This window comes from Dreissena polymorpha, chromosome 3 (genome assembly GCF_020536995.1).
Source record: "Dreissena polymorpha isolate Duluth1 chromosome 3, UMN_Dpol_1.0, whole genome shotgun sequence".
Classification (NCBI taxonomy): Eukaryota; Metazoa; Mollusca; class Bivalvia; order Myida; family Dreissenidae; genus Dreissena; species Dreissena polymorpha.
In genome coordinates, this window is record NC_068357.1 from 3,377,519 (window position 1) to 3,396,039 (window position 18,521).

General features: G+C 33.0%; 1 protein-coding gene across 5 annotated transcripts in view; it reads right to left on the reverse strand.

Moving 5' to 3' along the window:
• Window positions 1-402: 402 nt before the first annotated feature.
• LOC127872759 (uncharacterized) overlaps window positions 403-18,521 on the reverse strand; it is a 116,956-nt gene continuing 98,837 nt past the window's right edge. For 2 of the 5 annotated variants that reach the window (XM_052416140.1, XM_052416138.1), the window contains 7 exons: window positions 18,087-18,274; window positions 17,149-17,192; window positions 15,734-15,802; window positions 10,154-10,256; window positions 9,389-9,488; window positions 4,647-4,758; window positions 403-4,230 (listed from right to left, as the gene is read on the reverse strand). In XM_052416140.1, coding sequence (XP_052272100.1) covers window positions 4,076-4,230; window positions 4,647-4,758; window positions 9,389-9,488; window positions 10,154-10,256; window positions 15,734-15,802; window positions 17,149-17,192; window positions 18,087-18,274 — 771 coding nt within the window. In that variant the 3' untranslated portion in view covers window positions 403-4,075. The other 3 variants (XM_052416139.1, XM_052416141.1, XM_052416142.1) reach the window with 3 other exon arrangements.

Here is an 18,521-nt window from a genome sequence, read left to right on the forward strand (position 1 = left end):
TGGAATATTAAAACATAGCGAAGCTTGGGAAGAAAATCAAACATACAATCATGATTAAGATAAACAATAGAGATAGTAAAATGGATGCTCCCCACAACAATTTGTTGGGCATAGTTATGAAATAAGAAAAGCTGAACTGTAACAAGAGCTGTCAGAGGACAGCGCCCTCGACTATTCGAGTGCTTGACAGTATAACGTAAGCCATCATGGGGAAATTGTTCATATTCAATAATTCAATAATTTATTAGACGATCTTTCAAAAATAAAAAATATATAAAAAAATAAAAATATTTGGGTGGGGGGGGGTTTGAGAGGGGGTATAATGTGGGGTGTGGTCATTTATTAGACGATCTTTCAAAAGTCATTGTGGTAATTTATTAGATGATGTTAAAAAAAAATATATTGTGGGGGGGGGGAGGTTGGGGGGATTCTGGGTAGGGGCGTGGGGTATAGTTTGGGTGGAATCCATTGTGGTATTCAGTTAAGTGTTGTTTTGTCAAAGTAATAATAAAATGTGATCATAAATAAAGAAGTTATGGCACAAAACGTGGCGTCTGATCAGGATCCAAACTGTTTGCTATTCTGATAGTATTCTTTTTTTTTAAATTGAAGAAAATGCTAATCTTAGAAATTCAGCAGACAACATTTTAGCAATTGACAAATTTCCCAGCATGCAAAGGGTAAAAGGCATGCCAAGTTGTGTGGTCTCATTAATTGCCATGGTAGTTTCTTACTGCCCTAATCCTGAGGCTAGTCAGGAGCTATGCTGGCCACATATGGCACAACACTAATTTTCACATGACGCACCTCAAATGATCTCCTTTAAATTGTTCCAGGAGCATAAAAACTGTAAATTACAAACTCAACACAATACACATGGTAGCTTTTCAATATTACATTTGTAATAAATTATTATTAAATAAAATACCTATTTACAATACTGGTCATGATATGCAAGTAACAAAAACTACAAATGTATCACTAACATACTAAATAATGGTTGTCAATTACCAGTACAGCAATAACTCACTTTAAACAATTAGCAATTATTAAAGATATGTAAATAAAAGGCAAAATGTACTATTATGCTTGGATTGAAATTAGATTTTGAAAGAGGATAAGGCATAGCATATCATTCCATTATAACACTTATTAAAGTAGCTATTAATTTCCAAATATTGGTAAATGTATACATAATTAAGTAAACCAAAGATGGCCTTTACAAATGTGTCAAAATAAAATATAAACCGTAATGTCATGGCAATAACAAGGAAGCAAATATGCATGACATTTGAAAAACAAGAAACCGTCAGAGACGGGTGATGCTCCCCAACGGTTTTTTTGTCACAATATTGCACTATATATTCAGATAAAAGGAAACTTCTTGAGGGCACAGTTACAGTTGGGGGGACAATAATTTTTTATAGATAATTTCAAAGGGCCATAACTCTGTGAAAAATCATCCGACCAGAACCCCCTGATAATATGCAAATTTCTTGGTATTGAAGCTTCCCATAAAGTTTCATTGAATTCCAGTCATTAGTTGCTGAGAAATAGCCCGGACAAGAATTGCACTATATGTACAGTTAATGGAAAATTTCAAAGGGCCATAACTCTGTGAAAAATCATCCGACCAGAACCCACTGATAATATGCACATCTCCTTTTGGTAATGAAGCTTCCCATTAAGTTTCATTGAATTCAGGTCATTAGTTGCTGAGAAATTGCCCGGACAAGAATTGCACTATATGTAGTTAATGGAAAATTTCAAAGGGCCATAACTCTGTGAAAAATCATCCGACCAGAACCCACTGATAATATGCACATCTCTTGGTAGTGAAGCTTCCCATAAAGTTTCATTCAATTCCGGTCATTAGTTGCTGAGAAATAGCCCGGACAAGAATTGCACTATATGTACAGTTAATGGAAAATTTCAAAGGGCCATAACTCTGTGAAAAATCATCCGACCAGAACCTCCTGATAATATGCACATCTCCTTTTGGTAGTGAAGCTTCCCATAAAGTTTCATTGAATTCCAGTCATTAGTTGCTGAGAAATAGCCCGGACAAAAATTGTGCACGGACAGACACACAGACGGACAGACGAAGCGGCGACTTTATGCTTTTGGGGGAGCATAAAAAGAACTTACGCTTGCTTTGAAAACAAGAGTATTAGATATCTAACATATATAAAATTGTGTTTACTAAAAACAATACATAAAACCCTGTTTTTATAATTTGTAGCTGGAAATCTAAACAGATAAACAGATTAAAATGCAATGAAAAGAACAATCCCAGTTATAGAACCTTAAATAATCACACTTCATAAAATGAAAGCATAACAAGGCCATCCTTAAAAAATTTTTTGTTTGGCATAACCCGACCCAGGTAAATTTTGGTGGGTAGGTAGGTAGCGATTTTATTTTTTTTTTGTTTTTTTTTTTTCGACATTGAACTTCGACATATACCAAGCTGAAAGGTAATTATCAAATAAAGCTCTAAGTCTTCTGCCTCTGGTAAAGATTTTTCTGCACCGTCCGTATTACTGCTCGTGTATTCGTAAGTCTATTTTTCTATAAAGAACTTCAAAAATATGATATAATCGACGAAAAATACTTTATCTGAAAACGACAGTCCGCAAAATTGTACGCATTTTGCACATGAAATAAATTGTGCATATCGTTTGTCTACAGAAAATGAAAACAAGTTACCTAGTAAATACGTAATTAATATACTATTTGGTTGACATATTACTTTACAATAGCATAATTTGTGAGTAAAAAAACAACAAAGTAATTATGACATCTTTATTTCTATCAAGAACAGAAAGGTGCAACATCTTCGACATGTAACTAATTATTTAATTATCATCCTTTAATTCAGATCGATAGTCGGTAGAAATTTGTAAAGTGATCAGCTTAAAAATAATTTATTGAGTGTTAGGCTTCTTTTCATTTGCTTATTTTTTATACGACATTTGCCATCGGCCGTTATATTAGAGGCAGACGACAATATCAACTGTGTATTCCATTATCTGCGCATAAATGACCCAATATTACCCGATAGCGAACTCAATGTTGATTGGCCAGCTACCATATGCGCTTCAAATTGTTCATGGAATCAAACAGAAAAATAGTTTAAAAAACACTCCGGATTAACATGGCGGATGTTTTCAATAAAATTTAACGAGATTTAAGCATATTCGCAAATTATATTTTTCTTGAGCCAAATTCGCTATACTTTCGCAAATGGCGAATGACAGCGCGAGCCCTGTAATAGTGAGCATTTATTCCAATGATCACTACGGGTGGAGCTATCAGAAAATATTGGGTCATTTATGCGCAGATGTTGTATAATTTGAAAACACATTTAATATCGCGTCTGCCTCCAAAATGGCGACCGGTCGGAAAGTCGTATAAAGAGATAAGCAAATGAAACAAAAACCTGACAATACCCGTCAATAAATATTTCTAAGCTGACCACTTTTTATCTTTCTACCGAATATTTACCGATCTGAATTAAAGAGTGATAATTAAATAATTAGTTATATGGCGATAATATTCCACATCTCTACCGATTGCTGAATTGAATTGAACGGTGATAATTAATTAATTTGTTTTTTACTCCCAAACTATCCTGAACGTCAGCAGCGTATTTTAATTAAAGGGCTACGAGAAAAACAGGAGCGGTTTAATTGTATTTAAAGTCTAATTAATCGCATATGTCAAATAAATAGGCGACTCAAATAAATGCCGGTACGCGTTTTGTTCATTGCTATTCTAGATATCCTTGAAAGAGCATTCAATTAAATGACGCAAATAACCGAAAAGGATAAAAAGCGGAAAGGAAAAAATTAGCGGAAAGAATTTTCGGCGAGCAAAAAAAATTCAGTCGGGCTGATTTGAGTGGGTCGGTCGGGTTATGCCAAACAAAAGAATTTTTAAGGATGGCCAAAAGGCCAAATTTATGCTAAACAGAGGACTAAAAGATTACAAAAAAAACACTCCCAGATGTAGTTTGTTAACAACTTGACAAGGTCATTCTTGGTAATGGTTGAAACAACACACATCTTGTCCTCTACTTTCTGAATGACCCTGGCAAGGTCATTCTTCCTTGGCTGTGGCGGTTAAAGGTGCTCTGGTCCTTGGGGACATGCTGCAGAAACACTTCAACACTGATGTTTCTCTCCAGTGGTAAAACTTTCTGGATTTTATCCCCTTCCCCACCCTCTCCTTAAAAAAAGTAAACATTCGTATCAAATGTTGGTTGACATGATTGCGTGAAGATTAAAAAAGCATGGATGAAGTTAAAATATTTTACAGTAAATGCTTTGTAAATATATTGACAACCTCTTTATGCCAAAATTCTTGACAAGAACATGACGTATGCCAATTTTGCTCTTAAAGTACAAAAAAATGCTCAAGGTCTGAAAGTGTATTATTGTATTTCAAAATACATTTAAAAAATGCCAATATGTTTAGTCAGGCACAACTTCCAATGTATAAAATAATGCAAGATTTATGCTTAAATTCAGTTGAAAAATAGCTTAACATTATTCATAAATCTTAACCCTAGCCTGTACAATAATATGGCCAATCTTATAAAATCAAAGCTTAATATTCTTTATAACTATTGCCCCTGTCCATACCACTGAAGAGGCTTTTGATGGTGTAAGCCTTGGAGACGAGGTGTTCTTTGCCCTCCTTCTTGATGTCAAACTGTAGCAGTGTCTCCCCACTCACACCCAGGCCACGGTCAATCTGAAATTGCACATATCTTTAAACTAAAGGCCAATATTAAATAAGCACCAGCTTCATTTCTATATAGAATTAAGAACCTACCAAATTATCTTTAAACTAAAGGCCAATATCAAATAAGCACCAACTTCATTTCTATATAGAATTAAGAACCTACCAAATTATCTTTAAACTAAAGGCCAATATCAAATAAGCACCAACTTCATTTCTATATAGAATTTAGAACCTACCAAATTATCTTTAAACTAAAGGCCAATATCAAATAAGCACCTACTTCATTCCTATATAGAATTAAGAACCTACCAAAGTCCCACATCAAATTCAGCGCCTACTAAAGTTCCATATCAAATTAAGCACCTACTGAAGTCCAACATCAAATTAAACACATACTTAAGTCCTGCATTCAATTAAGCGCCTACTTAAGTCCCATATTAAATTAAGCATCTACTAAAGTCCCATATCAAATTTAGCACCTACTGAAGTCCAACATCAAATTAAACACATACTTAAGTCCTGCATTCAATTAAGCGCCTACTTAAGTCCCATATTAAATTAAGCATCTACTAAAGTCCCATATCAAATTAAGCACCTACCTAAGACCCACAATAAATTAAGCACATAGTTTAGCTTCACATCAAATTAAGCACCTACTAAAGTCGAACATTAAATTAAGCACATACTTAAGTCCCATTTCAAATTAAGCACACACATAAGTCCCATATCAAATTATGTGATTAACGGTTCTCTCGATTTGGATTCGTGTATTAATAACCTGTCGTCTATAATTTATCGGATATCATTTAGTGTCCATGGTAAATGACGCTGCAGTATGAATAAAGATAAATACGTGATTAATTCGGATAGGCCGCATTGGTTTAACGCTGATTGTAAACAAGCTAAAGATATATTTTATAGATCGAAACAATTATTTTATAACCAGCCAAATGATACAACGCGTTAAAATTTTTTAGAAGCTAGGCGGTCATACTGTGTTTGTAAGAGAAAAGCTAAATATAATTACAATAACAAAGAGCAACATCGTCTTAAAGATATGAGTAGTATGATATTCACGAAAATTTTGGAAATATATAAAGAAATTCAAAGGCGGTAATAAAAATCAAGCCAATATAAATGTAAATGATTTTTTAAATCACTTTAAACAAATGTCTGCAACGCCAAACGAAAATTGTTTTAGTAATTGCAATTATTCAGATTCAGCTGACGGCATAAATATTGACTCGCTCGACGATGCATTTATGACCGATGAAATTATTGAAACGATATCTTCGATGTCCCGAATTAAAAGCGCTGATTTGGACGGTAACGTTGCGGACTTTTTCATTGATTGTAAAGAATTTATCGCCCCATTCCTAGCTAAAATCTTTAATTACTTATTTGATAACTGTGTATACCCTGAGTCCTGGACTAAAGGCTCAATTGTCCCATTGTTCAAAAAGGGTGATAAATCTAATCCGGCAAATTATAGAGGGATAACTTTAGTAAATATTCTGGCAAAAATATTTTCTTTAACGCTGCGCAACCGTCTAAATAATTGGTGCGAGAACAAATCAATTTTAAATGAATGTCAATTTGGTTTTAGAAATAATCGTAGTACGTCTGACTCTATTTTTATTCTACATAGTATTATTCAGAAGGTTTAAGCAAATAATTTAAAACTATATTGTGCCTTTGTAGACTATGAAAAGGCATTTGATACTGTCATTCATGATGCCTTATGGATTAAACTTGTGAACTCAGGTATCAGCTGTAAAATGCTTAATATGTTGAAATCCATATATGCAAATGTGAAATCGTGTATAAAGTGTCCAAGCTTAATGTCATACTCAGAATTCATTGATGTATCATTAGGAGTCAAGCAAGGTGAGCCTTTGTCACCTCTTTTGTTTATTATGTTTATTAATTATATTGGTGAGCATTTGAGTTCTACAAACCTATGTACAAACGATGTTGATATGTTATCCATTTTTATGTTAATGTTTGCCGATGACATTGCAATTTTTTCAACTGATCCCCATAGTCTACAACACCAATTAAATTGTATAAATGAATATTCTAAGAAATGGGGTCTCAAGGTAAATGTAGGGAAAACTAAGGTATGCATTTTTCAAAAGTATAAATATAGAAATATTCACACATGGGAACTCAACGGCGACAACATTGAAATAGTAGATGTTTTTACGTACTTAGGTGTTAAATTTTTCTATAACGGCTCACTTAAACGTGCAGTTGAATCACTGAATGAGCAGGCTCTCAAAGCATATAATCACCTTATTTCAATATTCAGTAGAATCAAATTAGATATTAAAACTAAGTTGTTACTGTTTGACTCAATGGTAGCACCAATAATCACGTATGGCTGCGAAGTCTGGGGAATTTACGATATGCCTGAGGTTGATAAACTGCATTTAAAATTCTGTAAACAAATACTTGGGGTTCGTCAACAAACATCTAATGCTGCTGTACTAGGTGAACTTGGTCGCTTTCCATTGTCCATCATTTGTAAAGAACGAGCTCTTAACTATTGGTGTAAAATCATGAGATCACAGAGTACTTTGATAAATAGAGTTTTTAATACATTAACCTCTGACGATGCATGCATGAATATTGATAGAAAACTGTGTTGGCCAAATGCTGTTAAAACTACACTTGATGATCTTGGTTATAGTAATGTATGGTTGCACCAGTATCACGAAATTGATTATATTTGTATGCTAAAACAAAGAGTCCGTGATGTTTACATTCAAACTTGGTTTGAATGTATACAGTCTCAAAGTAAGCTAAAATACTATATCTTATTTAAAAAAGAATTTTGTTTTGAAACCTACTTGAATTGTATAGATAATGAAAAGCATAGAATTGCGTTGAGTAGATTCCGATTGTGTTCGCATCACTTAGAAATAGAAAGAGGAAGATTTAACAATATTAAAGTTAACGATCGTAAGTGTAAAGTGTGTACATCTGATATGATTGAATCTGAATTTCATTTTCTATGTATTAGTCCAATTTATAGAGAGTTAAGGTTAAAATACAACATAAGGCTGTCATTTAACACATTGAAATATTTCGAAACAATTATGTCAACAAAGTCTGTAAAACGTATCCGTAAAGTATCGAAATTTATATATTTTGCAATGTTAAAACGAAAAGAAATCATTGATTCGTCTGTTGCTTCCTAGTTGTCTAAATTCCTTCACATAATAAACATTGTGTTTTTTTGTGCTACATTTTCATATCTATTTTGTGTGTTTTTGTGTGTGTGTGTTTTTTTTTTTATAAATATTATCTATCGAGATTATTTGTATGCTATGATTTAGCCAATCTTTATCTCACTGTGTATATGTATTTATCATATGATTTATTTTGCCAAAAGCATGTAATGCTGATTATGCGAATAAATAAACCACATAAACCATCAAATTATGCACCAACTGAAGTCTCATATCAAATTAAGCATCTACTAAAGTCTCATATCAAATTAAGCACCTACTAGAGTGCCATATCAAATTAAGCATCTACTAAAGTCCCATATCAAATTAAGCACCTACTAGAGTGCCATATCAAATTAAGCATCTACTAAAGTCTCATATCAAATTAAGCACCTACTAGAGTGCCATATCAAATTAAGCACATACTAAAGACTCGTATAATAATAAGCACCTACTAAAGTCCCAATATCAAAGTAAGCACCTACTAAAGTACCAATATCAAAGTAAGCACCTACTAAAGTCTCATATCAAATTAAGCATCTACTAAAGTCCCATATCAAATTAAGCCCCTATTAGTCTCATATCAAATTAAGCACCTACTTAAGTTCCATATCAAATTAAGCCCCTATTAGTCTCATATCAAATTAAACAACTACTAACGCCCCATATCATATAAAGCACCAATCATAGTCCCCATATCAAATTAAGCACCAATTATAGTCCCATACCAAACTAAGAACTTACTAGAGTGCCATATCAAATTAAAAACCTACTTAAGCCCCATATCAAATTAAGCACATATTAAAGCCTCATATCAAATTAAGCGCCTACTCAAGTCCCATATCAAATCAAGCACATATTCATCATGTAAAACTCTAGTAGTCTACTGCTCAACCCAAGGCATGGGTCACTCTGAAATTTTAATGTAATGTATGAGCACATAACCAACAGTTTTGAGTTCAGATTTCAAGAACTTTCATTTTAATTATGTAAGTGTTGTGTGCTTGTGGTTATATTGGTTTATTAATTTAAAAAAAATCAAAACTTAAAGCTGAGCTTAGATGTTTAAGAAGTCATGTCAGTTCTTAGCATGCAATTGACCGCAATTACTAGAACATCTTTGACAGAGGGTCACCCAAGGATCTTTCCTCTCACATGTTGCTAAAATCTCCCTTGTGATAAATGAAGAGAAGACATTGTAAGAAAAAAGTTAACTGATGAACTAAAGCAGTGATGACGGACAACACTGTATCCTAAAATCTCCCCTTGAGCACTGTGCTTTAAGCAAAAATCCACATCAGTGGAATCGGACATTATTCAGTTACAACTTGTGATTTGAATGTAAACCAGTCTTGATTAAGTCCCCTATTCAGCACATGACTGTGAGCTGCAATCAAGTGCCTTACATCCATCGCAAGGTTCACCATGGGCTGGGTCGCCTTGATCAGTGGAGACTTCGCTATCACACGGTTGCCAAAAATTTTGCGTAGACGATGCTTGTGTGGTCTGAAAAAAAGATAATGACATTAATTAAGATATTCAATCCTCCAATTATCTTAAGAATGCATAAAAATGCAGTGGGCAACTTGTTCATTTTGCGCCCAGTAAAATTATAATACTTTAAGAAATTAGGAGGGTTGATGAGAGATAAAAGCTTCATGGGAAACAGCGAGTAAATAACTCCATGTAACAAAAACATTGTTACGTAATGGAACTTCCATAAGGCTTTTGTTTTGGTATAATTAAACAAGAAAAGTCATTGAATTTCAAAAATTTGAGTATTAGGGAATTTGAGTATCAGTGAACTTGAGTACATGTATTAGCAAATGTGAATATCAGTAAACTTAAGTATCAGCCAACTTGAGTATTAGCAAATTTTGATATTTGCAAATTTAAGTATCAGCAAATTTGAATATCAGCAAACTTGAGTATTAGCAAATTTTAGTAGAAGCAAACTTAATCTAAACTGATGGCTATTAATGGCTCTAATAGTAAAATGGTGAGCTATTGGTTGTTCTAAACAAATTTATATATTGTCCTTCAATACTTTCTGTATCACACTATGCCTTTGACATGAAAAATATGTTTATTATTTATTGTATGTTTTTTTACATTTCTGTCAATAATAAATGTAAAATATGCTGATTCAACCTTAAAAAGGCAAGACTTACGCAATCACTCTGACTTTGCAGTACATTTTCCCCTCATTTCCTTTTAGGCCCTGGATACTTAATACTTTGCCTGTCACATTGAAAAGCCTATGTCCAAGAGCATCTAAAACACAAGCATTCACAAATTAATAGCATATTAAAATATAAGCTTACAAGCTACAGCACTGATGCACTTACACATATACAGATTTCAATATACTGCACTTACTTTGTGGTAGTCATGTATAAGAAGTCATGAGATTTAGGAAAAAATTACTTGGTAAGAAAATATTTTTGTAATACTTTTATAGTACAATTAAGAACATAATTATATTATCACTTAATTCTTGCAAACAACCGTAGATGCATTAACACACATAAAATGTAGAATAAACTTAAAATAAGGATACTATTTAATAAATTATCAAACATAATCTGGTGGAAAACATTACCATAAAAAATTGCAATAACATAAACACCCCGACAACATCAAATTCAAAATTGAATTGCTACACTTGCTCTTCAGTTACAGAGCTTAATTATGAAGCACACAAAATTATCATAATGAATTCCACAAAGATAAGAAACCAAACATAATAAGTGACAAGTAACCTCATAATAATAAGCAAAGATTTGCATGCATCGTGGATCATTGGGAAGTCAGAATTTTAAATGAAACTTAATAGAAGCCCATCATAAAGGGCTCTCAGTATCACTTGATTGCAAATCACCTTAGTTCTTAAAATTAATAAATTATAATCAGCATTTATTATTTTCAGAAACTTTATATTTGGCTAGATAATATCTCAATGCTAGATAAACCTTAACACCTATCCATATCTAAGATATAAATACAGACTGTCTGTTTTAATTGAAAATAACAACAATGGTCCAATATGCAAACTGAGATGAAGCATTATGTTTAAAGCAATACAATGATAAACAAAGAAATGAAACAACCCAAAGCACAGGGGTTTCATTAAACCACAGGGGAGTTAAAGACCTGCCAATATAACCAAAATATTTGACAACACCCGGCTACTTAGTAAAGAAAAACTTATGCTTCCTTTGGATATTTTGAAATCATCTGTCTACTTTAAAATGTCCATGAAAACCCTGCAATAGATTTCTTCTGGGTTGTGGTAAAAAATGTAAGAAAGGCCAACAAGTAACCATGGTAACTGAATACTTGCTTGGGCTGGTTGCTAAGACACCAGATGATTGTCTTGACAACAGTGTACTGTTACCATAGCAATTCACCTCAGATGAGTTACTCATATAACTGGTCTCAAAGGAGCTATCAGCAACTAAATAGTAATAAGATATAATCACAAAGCTCCTTAGCGAAAATGTAAACAAAGTACTTATTTCATAAAGTTTCAGTATTCTTTTTTTCTCAGACTTGTTGTCTTTTTATTTTAAATTGTCCTAACATGGTTAATATTAATATAAAATGCTCACTACTTTTGAAAACAGGTGCTAACGAGTGCTATTGGATTACTCATACAAATATCTGAGGAAAATATTGACTTAATTATTTATACAGTAAAGAATTCGCAACAAAACCTTGTAACTATCAGCCATGGTTGTGGATTAAAAGCCATTAACATCTTCAAAACCTTGCCTGAAGCCAGACTGATATTTCCTTATGACTAAACAAGATTTCCCCTGCAGCAAATTCTATGTATTACATCCCGTTATAATGTGTGTTGATTTCCCAAAGGACAACTTTTCATCAAAGAAAGTCATAATAATAGCATAATACTCAAATTTAATTTATAATTTTCAGACTCATGTTGCTTTGCCAATAGATAAGATTGGAGAAATGCATGCCAAATTCAACCTTATTTTATTAAATTATGTCATCTGTGTGTACATAGGCACCAAATTATAAAATGATTAGTTATATAACCATACATGTTTTATGTTTATGTCCGTAAGTTAGGACTTTTATTGGAAGCATTTTTTTAATAAAAGTAAAATTTAACAAAAGTGAAGTTACAAAAACTGTTTCATCCATTTTGATTGAAAGTTCATGGATTTTATTTTTGGATCTTAAATAATGAATTTCTTCATTTTGCCAAAAAACAGTGTTTTTTTCTGTTTTCACCTAAAATAACACGATTTAAATCCATGAAACATATGATAAAACAACAAAATGTCAATAACAGTACAATACTATTTTCATATCCAAAAATCACAATAACAAAGTCTCTTAAACCTAGCACAACATCCAATTAGGGACATACTCCACATTTGACATAAACTTTTGTCTAACATTTGAATTGCAGGGTGAGTGGACCCATTCAAAACCACAAAAATCAGTGTCTGATGTTTAATGTTGTTTTCACAGTGGTTAAAATGATAAAAAATATATGGCTCAACTTATAATTCATGTTTACACAATCATGAATAACAATTATTTCTCTCATAAATGAGGCATTATTTTCTTTCTTTGATATGGTTAATTAAGCATTTAAATTAGAAGCGTTTAACTTTTAGAATAGCTGAAGTGTATAATTAATAATCAGCTCTTTTTACAACAATAAAGCTATTTATGTTTCAGTAACATTATATCCAATTTCTGAAACAATGTATGGCTATGCCATGCACAACATTATTCTGCTCAACATGGCACATGTTTTGCGGAACATGAAAAAGCCAGGGCTCAGCCATGAGGGTGACGTGGGCGTGTCTTCCTCTAGGGAATATTAACTTTGCACATTATTTCATGAAGGCAGAGTGACTTATCCTTTTACTTTGAGCCAGGCATTGACCAATTATAATAAATTAGATGTGGATTGCTGGACACAGGAGGAGTCTATGCCATTAGTTGCCCCATTTACAGGTCCTGCCAAGTTGAACATTCAAATGAACAGTCAGGGGCCATTAGACTTCTTGAAATTATTAATAGATGATGCCTGTATTAATTGCCTTGTGCTGGCTGCCAATAGCTATGCTTCAGCAAACTTAAATGGCCCATTAAAACAATACTCAAGAATGATGAAATGTGAAGAGGCAACCTAGCACTGCACATAAATATGAGGCAATTTACAGATCAGAAGCGAAATTTAAGCCATGGAATAAAATTTAAATGAATTTTTAATGTAAAACAAATATTTAAACCATAATATAGATTTGATTCAATGATAAATTGTTCAACATTTACAAGGAAGTAAAAAGATACTAAACATTACTGGTTTTGTTACAATTTAAGTTTTATTTAATACACCTGTACAGGAATTTTTTTATATGAAAGTACCATTATGTTCTACAATCAATGACAAATGTTAATTGAACACTGCACAGAAATCACTTCTCCTTGAAGTTGCCTCACTTCTCCCTAATTTCAGCTGAAGGAGAAGTAACTTCTCCCTCAAATTTGAACATAGGCTGAGCCCTGATAAGCAGCTTTTGATGACTAAGCCAACAATACTTCACAAACTAATAGTGATTATCATTGATTGAGTACAAGTAGTATTTACACAATACATGGGTGTGCTTTTAGACATATTTTCATTGAATGCGCCAGAAATAAGAATTATACATAATACATATAAAAAGTGTGGAAAGAGAAATTTGATGATGAAGGAAGATTGTTCATGCAAGGACTAGTACAGCAGCAAGTGGTGATTGTGTCAGTAGCAGATTGTTAAGAAAAGTGCCTTGATTTGTTAATATATTGTTGAACATATATAAATAATTCTGAATTGTCATTTTCTTCAAGATACCTTCTTCAAAAAAGAAGTGCATCAAGCTCAATATCACTAGTTATACTAGAAATGTTGTTAATTCATGGCGAATTTAATTATTATAAGGACATATGAAAAAGAAGTGGTTGTTAGATTCAATAGCAACGCACGGACAGAGGCGACAAAATGATATTTTTCGCATGCAGGTAGGTGTTCATTAAGCGAACTTGAATTGGTTCTAAGCCGCGCGTGAGACAATTGAAGATAACGTTTGCCTACATAATAATGTGAAGGAGTTTAAGCTAATTGCCCATTCAGCTTAGATTTAAATGTGTTCAGCTAATCACTATTTTTAACAACATCTGGTAAAGTGTTCCATTAACGGATAACTGTGGGAATGAATTATAATAAAGGGTTGACCTGCATTCGGTTGCCCGTAAATCTTTTGCATTTTCGAAGATTATGCCTAGAAATAGATCCTAAATGTAGGGGTACCAGATAGGACAAGTACTAAAGGCTAAGTGATTTTTGCATTTTATAAAATATAAATACTATACATACTATATATATAAAATAGTATGAGTTGGTGTTTATCGCGTCAATCTTGCAGCAGTTCCCAATTTGTTTCATGTTGTAATTCATTTATTTGGATATTGAAGACAAAAGATTATTATGATAGACACAACAACATGATAATAGATGGCTTGGATAAACCAACAACATATCAAAAGATGTTTTTGAATCTTTTGCTAAACATGACACCATTACAAAACATTGTTTTGATAAACCAACATGACAATGACCTGATAATTTTGATAAACGTACCTGATAAAACGATAACATATAATTTGGTGTGAACTTTGATAGATGAATTAAGGTAATAATGCCTTGTGGTAACTATCACATCTATTGGAGCTGTGCTCTGTGTAAAGTGTCAGCCCAGATTAGCCTGTGCAGTCCGCTTTTATGATATTTTTCGTTTCAAGAAAGTCTCTTCTGAGCAAAAATCAAATTTAGGTGGAAAGTGTCGTCCCTGATTAGCCTGTGCGGACTGCACAGCCTGATCTGGGATGACACTTTACGCACATGCATTTAAACCACTTATTCACAGAGCACGGCTCATTTTGTTTTATTTTTCTGAAGATCACAACATAATGTTGAACCAAACAACAAACTCTTTTGGATCATTCCATGCTTTAGACACTGCATATGGCCCAAATAACATGCATTATTTTTTCATTAGCTACAAGAGAAAGAACATGAAACATAATGCACAATATCTCTCAAACCTTTTTCTATGCGTACTACTTTCAGTTTCTTTTTTGCTAAACGTGTATAAAAGCATCAAATATAATTATCACAGGCAAGAGGCAAATTCTATCCCTATGACAAATTGAAGCTACTAATAACTTCATCATGAGATAAAGAACAATTGAATTCATGACTCTACCATACAATAATACACTCAAAATAGTAGCAGTCTAGCAACATACTCCTACTTCCTCTAAATGGTCAAAAAAGCAGAATGGCTGTGTTTGTAACATTCTTTTTGACAAACAAAAAGAAAGGCAAAATAAAATCACCATGATTTATCACTGTGTGCTGGGACCTGGCAAAATGCGAAATAGGAACAAATACCAAGCCACTTCTTTTTTAATACCAAAATATGTTACTGAAATAACTGAATGAACTGAAGATTCTAAAATCCACTAAAATCACCTGTAAAAGATATAAGAGCTCTTAATTATTTTATGATGTTAAAAATTTGAGTGGGTAGTATATCAAAATCTGTATTGTGCAATATGAACAAGCGGTGATGGTTAACAAGCGTTGCTAAGCACCGTTAACATGGAAACATGAGTATGCCAGAATCACCGTGACCTCTTTTAACTTTGAACTTTGAACTCACCACTGGGGTCAGGATCATGAACTGTGTCATCCATGTGAGGCCCAGAGGCAAGAGTAGAATCGATTGGGACTAAATTGTTAGTACAAAAGTTCACTCATGAAATATGGCAGCACACATAGTTATGTAGATGAAGAGTCTATTGTTAGTGAAAAAACCCAGCAGGTTCAGGCATTGTTAAGTTCACAGATTAAATGAAAGTTTCAAAATGTAGTCTTAATAGGAAGTAAACATTAATCCAGTTCTTAAATACAATTACTCGAAGCATTAAAAACACTAGGTTTAACCAGAATTGTGCCCACTACAAAAATAGAACAAAAATGGAACTTTAACTACAGACATGTAAAAATATTGCATAAAATATGTTTTATATTAGCTCATACCGAATCTACTTGGCATTATTGTACTGAGAAATAAAAGTGCTATTACATATCTAATGTTTAATTATAAACTAGTAAAAACTATATATATACAGTTGAACATTGCTATTTTCAAATAAAGAGCTATTTCCAAGTATTGTTTCAGCCCAGAGCCTATTTTAAATATGTATTTACAAAACCAACAGATTGTTATTGCAGAATTTATTGATTTTATTAATTCTTGTACTATTATGTTAAGTTATTTAAAGACATTCTCTTGATTGAAACACATTTATATAAACAAGAGTCATTGATTTCTATTATACAGAAAAACATAGATGTTTTTCATATGTTTTTTTTTTTATCTCTGATTGCATAACATGATTTTGGACTTGTACGTATGATATGTATTATGTATTTGTTTGCAATCTCGAAATAAAATGTGTGGGAAAAAAGAAAAGACTTAAACATTTACCATACAATATTTTTTACCAACCTTCATATGGATGTTCATATGGTTTATACATTTATCTTCAATAATAAAACAATAAGTGCATTTTCTATTGGATACCAAGTGGTACATACAGTACATCACATTTTCTTTTTGTGCTATTCCATTTTTTTATGTAAAAGATCCAACAACTTTGATATAGCAGTGTTCATCTGTACCAGTATGTAAATTAACCCTTTCAGTGCGGGAACCGAATTTTAAAGGCCTTTGCAAACAGTTTGGATCCAGATGAGACGCCACAGAACGTGGCGTCTCATCAGGATCTAAACTGTTTGCTATTCTGATAGTATTCTTTGAAAAAATAGAAGAAAATGCTAATTTTAGAAATTCTGCAGACGACATTTTAGCAGACGACACATTTCCCAGCATGCAAAGGGTTAAAGAAAATTTAACACATTTCAAAGTTCTAAAGTCTGTGTAGGCTACTTCACATTGTGAGCTAGTTTTTTGTCAAAGAAAAAACCAACACAAACATCTGCAAAACACCAAGTATAAGCTGCCACGATTGCGAATGATTCATGTGTATCAATTCAAACATGTTTTCTCACCTGTCGATATATTCAAGTCATTGAAGGCCACCAAGGAATTCACCCTGAAAATTTCCATCATAGTCATGAGAAACAGTTATATCACAAAATTGAGAAAATTGGAAACAATGTCAGCACATGAAATCAGTAGTAAACTAAAGTTATTCTGATGTAACAAATATAGACAGAGACTATCATAATGACCCACAGACACAGACCCTAATGACCTTGACCTTGTTAGCACTCATTCTATAGCTATACACAATCCTAAGTGACATCTCCATATTAGGTGTCTAACTGTGATATTCAATTAAAATATCACAATTTGTTTTTCAGTTATTGAGTAGAAAGCATTTTATATTATCAATAAAAAAAATACATTGATGCAAACCACCCTAAATGGAATCCAAAGCAAGGTTTCTATGTATGAAGTTTCACAAAAATATATCTTTTTTTAAAGTTTTGCACTGAGACCATTTGTCTATCTTTACTTACACTTACAGACATTGTTTTTGATACCACACACACTACATGCAACACCAAGCAAGGCACCTATGTATGAAGTATCTTTTAAATATCTTAACTACTTTTGAGTAATAAGCTACATCCAAGTTACACAGCACAGATGTTGATGCAGATGTGGCCTATCTCTTTAGCATGAACAATCACTCACCATGCTTTAAAATTTCTTCAATGCAGGCAAAAATTATGCTCTCAATAGGATTTATTAGACTTTGGCTCTAAATATTATATCCTGCTTTATACCTTAAGTGTTACTTGACCTTGGACCTAGAGATCTGTTTTTTGCACCTACACCACCGTCTACCGGTAACCATTTGTGAGATATCGAAACTCATTTAACATAACTACACCGGTATAAACACAAATATAATCACATTTGGGCAGGGTAAACTATTTATTAAAAAAACAAAAGTAAGCCTTAAAAATGATAATCTTACGAGTTTGTGTGTGAACGCCGTTTATCCATATTAACATCAGAAGCTGATCGTCTGAGAGTGACTGTCCCTTCCTCCTTCATTGGTGTCGATGTCAGAGGAGAGTTGTCTCCCCTACCATTAGTCTGTCTGCCGCTTCTTCTGCGAGGGTACACACCGTTGTCTGTTGGACGCTGGGTGTTTGTAACTTGCTATGAAACACAAGATGAACAAATAGATTTTTGCACAGCATATCAAGTCTCACCTAAATTGGATTATTTGCACCTGTAACCTTGTGCAAAAAAGTGTGAAAAACGGAAAGATAGACTGACACACATAGAGTAGGACAGAAACAATTATCAGGAAAACTAAATTCCGTCAAAATTAAAAAAAAGATGCACGAACGAAGCCGCAAGTATATGCCCCCCAACCCCCCCAGTTTCAGCCATCATAAATATT